Source organism: Haplochromis burtoni, unplaced genomic scaffold (assembly GCF_018398535.1).
Source record: "Haplochromis burtoni strain Fernald_Lab_line unplaced genomic scaffold, NCSU_Asbu1 Contig_31, whole genome shotgun sequence".
Taxonomy (NCBI): Eukaryota; Metazoa; Chordata; class Actinopteri; order Cichliformes; family Cichlidae; genus Haplochromis; species Haplochromis burtoni.
In genome coordinates this window covers 3,087,714-3,094,217 of record NW_024582392.1, presented here as the reverse complement: position 1 = coordinate 3,094,217, position 6,504 = coordinate 3,087,714, and the positions used below count along the sequence as shown (strand labels likewise).

General features: G+C 37.4%; 1 protein-coding gene across 1 annotated transcript in view; it reads right to left on the bottom strand.

The window, feature by feature from the left end:
• Positions 1-235: 235 nt before the first annotated feature.
• cs (citrate synthase) overlaps positions 236-6,504 on the bottom strand; it is a 17,513-nt gene continuing 11,244 nt past the window's right edge. Inside the window, exons 8-11 of the mRNA XM_005918921.2 lie at positions 4,810-4,939; positions 3,510-3,611; positions 2,348-2,557; positions 236-2,250 (exon numbers count right to left, since the gene is read on the bottom strand). Of these exons, the coding sequence (XP_005918983.1) occupies positions 2,080-2,250; positions 2,348-2,557; positions 3,510-3,611; positions 4,810-4,939 (613 nt within the window). The 3' untranslated portion in view covers positions 236-2,079. The remainder of the gene's footprint in view (positions 2,251-2,347; positions 2,558-3,509; positions 3,612-4,809; positions 4,940-6,504) is intronic.

The window sequence follows — 6,504 nt, the reverse complement described above, 5'->3', positions numbered from 1 at the left end:
ATAATGATTGTTAACTATTATTTCAGTCCTTTTTAAATCGTGAAAGCTTAACAACTGTTAGCAATGGCTAAAAGACAGCGTTTTGTGAGACTGTGTTTGTGTATTACAAGGAGGGTATAGAGCATTTGGGTAATCACTTCAGAAATCCTGGTAATTTCAAAGGTTACATGTAACTGGACCTGGAATTACATCACAATTTCTTTTTCAAGCACTTATGAAGAAAATGAGACCAAACAAGTGTTAATAAAAACCTTTATTTTTCATTTATTTCTAAGGTTTTCCAATAGTTGTTTCAAGCTTTTCTTGCCCATTTGACCCATCCAGCCCTGTCCCCCCGCCCCCAAGTGTTTCTCTAATGATTCCCCCCAGTTACAACCCTTAAGCTCCTCTACGATCAAAATAACCACATCTGTTGAACAACCTGCCAAATGGAAGAACGCTACAATAAAACACAAAACACGTGCCCGAAAAAGCCAGAAGAGCAGAGCAGAGAGAATCAAGTATCGGAGCGAACACGTTAAAGAGTATTCTTAGGAGGAAATACGCAAGAACTCTAACTAGACAAAAATGGAGTGTTGAGAAACCCAGAACTTAAGAGCAAGCTTGACACATTCAAGTGAAATACCTGAAATACAGCACCAGCTGAGGAAACAGAGCTTGGGAATAAACTCTATATACAGAAGATAGCTGCAGTTGTTTTTTTTTTTGTTCATTGTCAGAAATTCACAGTGACCAGCGAAACTGGACATATAGTGGGCACGACTACACTGCTGGTAAACTGTGGTGCTCATTGTGGTTATAAGCAGCAAGTGAATGCTTACAGCTCATACATTAATGCTATACATATATATACCTATGTACACAGAGTATAAATAAAACCACAACAACAAAATTCAAACCCAAATATATTTTCATACATCATTTAACACCAAAAGAAAAAAAGGGGGGAGATTTTCTACTGTTACAATTTAGGAAATCCAATCAAATACATCATAACTTTACAATTGTTATTTGAAGTGCTCTACTGCTGGGATAAAGACATGAACATACAGTCAAATAAAAGAAGACTTAAAAACAAAACAAAACTCTACAAAGCCCCCCCCTCCCATCCTGTTTTTATTCAAGCTTGCTCTTAAGGATTCCCTACAGGTTGCCAGTTACAACACCCTTTGCTCAAATCTGTATCAATTACCTTCATTAGTCCTGATTCTCAGCGATTCGTAATATAAGAAACCCATTAAAAAAATAGGAAATTATTTTGAGGAAAATAAGATCAAGGAAACAAATTTTAATAAAGACTGTTATTTTGATCATAGAGGTATTACAGGTCATCTAGAAAAAAGAAAAAACTACAAGTTAGAGAGAGAGAGAAAAAAAAAAAAGAGACCAGAGATTTAAAGGGGCAGTGTCTTTAAACAAATATTTTTTCTTAAACGGCTTTCTAGGATTTTTACTAGTGAGGACCTTTTTTTCCCGTTACACTGGAGTGTTCATAAGTGGGAGTGAAACGCATCGATCAACTGGGTGGGATGACAACTTTGCATAGACGAAAAAATAAAATTAGAGCTGTGTGACAAAACTGTATTTTGCTTGGAAGTATCCTCTACAACACATCACTGTATTGGCCAAAAAGATTTAGTCAGATTTTTAAACGTAGAAGCTTAAATACAAAGGAAATGCACAATTCCCTTTGAATGCCACTACCTATTCTTAGTTTAGACCCAGTGTCCAATGAGAAGCACCGCTCAGGGGAAATCTTAGCAATGCTAGCAGACCTAAAAGTGGTAGGTAGTTTGAGCCTACCGTGGCCATATATAAAGTTTGTTCTGCTCATGTTTTAGATAGAGAGACATGATTGGAAAGCCTGTCAGTGATTAACTAAACACACTTGAAGACTAATGCTATGACAATTTAAAAAGGCCCTTTTTTTGTGAAATGGCATTAAACGCATACTGTCTCTTTGAATCCTCTAAATCCCTGGGGTTGGAAATGACAAGGGGTCAACTTATGTCTGCTTTTTGATGTTTCCACCTCCTCCCACCCTTAACACTAACCCACAGCTACTTCCAGGTTGGTGCTTCAGCCTGACTTTGCTCCAACCAGAGACATCAGTCCATCTGTGCTCATGGACTTCGGGCGCTCCAGGGGGAAGCCCAGGGCTCTACTCCACACCAGCTGGGCCAGCACGCCGAGAGCACGGGACACACCGAAGAGCACAGTGTAGTAGTTCATTTCAGTCATTTGATAGTACTGAACATACACACAAACAGGAAAGCAGTCAGTTACTTCAGCATCTGTGATTATTTCAGTTAGATAACAAATGCATGATTATAATCCCAGGTCTTACCTGCAGCAGCACTCCACTGTGAGCATCTACATTGGGCCAGGGGTTCTTGGCCTTACCCTGCTCCAGGAGCACATTGGGTACAATCTTGTAAAGCTGGGCAACCATCTTGAACATGGGGTCACTGGGCAGATGCTTCAGGGCAAACTCACGCTGGCAGGTATAACGTGGATCAGTCTTCCTTAGGACAGCATGGCCATAACCTGGAACCACCTACAGCCAAGAAACCAACATTTTTAACCTGACAGTGCACTCTTCTAGTCTCTCTGACAACTAAGTACTCACGAGACCTTCAGAAACGCATTAAGAACTTAAACACACCCATAGGGTCAATTTACAATCACTAATTACCCTAGCATGCATGTTTTGGGGAACAAAACCAGAAGAAACCAACCAGGTGCAGAACTTACATGTAAAACCACTTGCTGTTAGGTGACATCAACACCGTTCTATCTGTGCTCAAATACTATTATTTTACAAATTCTTTATGGTATACATTAACAATTTTAACCTATTATTAAAGACAAAAACAGAATTTAGTTAATCGGTAAATCAAACTAGAATTTGAAGGTTTAGATGAAGGTCAGAGTAAATCAGGTGTAAAATATAGTAAATTATAAAAATTGTAATAATAGCAATTTCTTGGTTTTGGAAACAAAAAAACCCCCAAACTGTTGTAATTACACAACTTTCTTTGTGCCAACATTAAATCAACTACTCCTCTTAGTCCTGTAGGTGAAGGAAGACTATATAAAAAACAATGATGCCATATAAAGTGACAACACTGCAACAACAATAAGCAACTTGTGTTGATGTTGCTTTCGAGTTACTGCTTTGACAATGGGGTCCTAACAGTTTCACACACTTTTAGGGAGATTAGAACCAATTAGAAATGTTCAATGCAGAAAGCCTCATGCCCAAAGTTTCTACTCTTTTAGAAAACAACAAAAGCCCACTAGGGACTTTTTAAAGTGTTAATTTTTTCTTTTAATAAAGAATCTGGTTTGAGCTCCTCCAAAGGTTCCTAAATCTAGCTGTAACTTCTGGTAGAAACAACTGGACCCCTGACATCCCCAGAAGTATTATTCTGAAAATGAGTGAGAGTGGAAAATGAAGTCATAATAATAACTAGAGTTGTTTGTTTGCGGATGTGGTGCTTATTTACCCTTCCAGACTTGAGTGTGTTCCAGATATAATCCCTCATCCTCTCATCAGACACCTCTCCTCCCAACTCCTTCTGCAGAGCAGTCAGCCACACCAGTACCTCCTGTAGGTGCAGCAAAAACCCACAAAACAAGACAAAACAAAACACACATTCATAAGCTAAGTGAATTTTCTGCTGTATTTTTGTTGGCACTGTGTTTGAAATCAAACCAAAACTCATTTTAAGTGTCAATATGTCAAATATGTGAGCAAAGCGCAAACTGAAAGAAAAAATCATTATAAACATTTTAATCTAAAATCATAGGTTACTGTACAACTGCTCATAATAGTTGGTCATATCATATGACTGTATTTAACTAGTTAAGTAGCTAATAAATAAATGAAGCAGGGATAGGCTCCAGCCCCCCTGTCACTATAATTGGATAAGCACTTAAGAAAATGGATGGATAGTAATTAAACAGATGCCAAAATTTATTGGCAGAGGTAGAAGCAGCTTTGACAAATTGCTAGCTAATAAAAGGAGGGGAGACCTTCCCTCGGGCGCTGGTAATCAAACAGTGCTTTGTGAACGTTATTGAACTCTAAAATAATATTTATAATTGAGCACCACAGCAGTTTGACTCTGAACTCTTGGTTCTTTGTCATTTTCACCTTTAGTGTTTGTCTACTGCACTGACCAAAAAACAGCCAAGTCCTCAATGATTATGTTGCCATGTTGGCACAAAGGTGACAAAGTTGTTTCAAAAAAGGCTTCTACCACAGTGGATATTTTGATGTGTGATTAAAAACACAGAAGTGTCTAATAAATTAATGATCCGTTTTAATCAAGTGTTGTGACAATGTGACAGTAAGCTAGTATTCAGAATACCAGGCCTGTGACAGTAAAGCTGATTAGCAGAACTCGGTCATCTTTAATATTAGTAAGAAGGTATGGCAAAATAAACTCTAACCCATCTATATGCTACAGAAGAGATCTATGAGATTATAAAGGCATTAAATTATTATGAACCAACCATTAAACTACACATTAAACTTGTTTTCAGTTTTTTTCCTCATCAGATTTCTTAGTTTTTTGGTAAAAATCAAATAATTAAAGTGTTGTATGTAGTGTTTTTGGAACAATTGTAATAAACTGACTGAAATAAAAATCATTATCACATAATATCCACTGCAGTCTTCCTAGTAAAAATGCTTTCTTTATAAAAAGATGAATGGGGGATTAACCTGGGATCTCCAAGTTGTTTCTATCAAATCTCTCAGTGTGAAAACAGAATGAAAATGATGATCTGTGCATTACTAACCTGATTGGCCAGGCCATGGAGAGGACCGGCCAAACCATTCATGGCAGCGCTGAAGGACAGGTAGGGGTCAGACAGGGCACTCCCCACTAGGTGGCTAGTGTGAGCACTGACATTGCCTCCTTCATGATCACTACAATTTTACAAACACACAAAAACACATAGTAATGAACACATTAAAATTTTAATTCTAACAGTAAGGTTTCTAGAGTGTGCCATTTAAGTCTACACCGGCATCTGCTACACTTCATCACAATGGCAAACAGTAACACTGGGGAGGCTGGAGAGTTGTCAATCCTTTTTATCTGAGCAGAACCATCTGTGTGAGACAAATTGAATTTGCTCTTAGAGTTTGTCTGTTTTTTTCAGTGCACATATCCTACATGGCATGTTTGACTGCTAAACAAACTGCAGACTGTGTAAACCAATATCTATTTTTATTGTATATTGCATCAAATTCAGGATAAGAGGACTGCTGTCACAGTAAAAAGCAGGAATTTCTCCACATAAATAACTGAAGATGCTACTTTCTTGGTTAAATTTCTTTTTTTTTTTTCAACCCAGCATTTCTTTTGAGGCAAGAAAAAGCCTCGCTGCTCTAACTTCTGTCTGTCTGATAATAGCGATTTTATTTATATACATGCGCCTTAGCAACAGTGGATTGTGTTTATCCAGGAGCACTGAGATTCATTACCTCAGCACTCAAACCTTAAAGCCTTTGCACATCATTGCACACTCAGGTTGGATGGTCTGTTTTGTCATGTTGTAGCAGTGTTGAGTAAGTTACTTTAAAAAGTAATTAATTACTAATTACTTAATCAATATTGTATTTAAAATACGTATCTAATTACTGTGTCAGAAAAGTGACTTAATTACTCAATAAGTAATTTAACTAACTACTTTTTAAAAACCATATAAACCTTGAGTGGACAAACAATAGAAATTAAACTCTTTAAATAATAAATACATTTTTTGAAAGACGGAGATTCTACAGTACGCAGCGGTAGCATCTCTTCCACAATGTAGCCTGCAATCATTTTTTAAGCTCACCTTCAGATAATTTCTGCGCTGCTGAAGTAAAATCAAGTTTTGCCTGTTTAGCAGGAGTTTCCGCGGTGTTATCCATGGATGATGAACAAGGATCACTCAGAAGTGTTCGTCTATGCTCTTGTGTCAGGCGCTTCAGTAGATTACTCGTGCTATTAACAACGGCTGAGTTTTTTTCTCCCCAGGACATAGCTTACATATTACTGTAATGTTCTTGTCTGCTTGTTTCAGAAAAGTTAAGAGACGGGAATATTTCCGTTTCATAAAACAGCCACACGCTTCAGCCGAGTCCGACATCTTCCGCTTTAGAATACAACTATGCAGCAAACTGGCGCGAAATGACGTGCACCTGCACTACAGCGATGTTAAAGCGGCAGAGTTTACAACTACGTTTAGAAGATAAATTATTGAAATTAAATAATGATATTCAGCGAGTTTAATTATTCTACAATGTAACGCAAGTACATTGTAAGTAAATGTAATTAAAATACCTAAAAATGAACAGTAATCAGTTACTCTACTTTTTCAGTGGAAAAGTAATTTAATTACAGTAACGCGTTACTTAGTAACGCATCACACCAAACACTGTTGTAGACTACACTACTACATAGGGCTGCACAATTTTGCATAAAATGAGAATCACGATTTTTT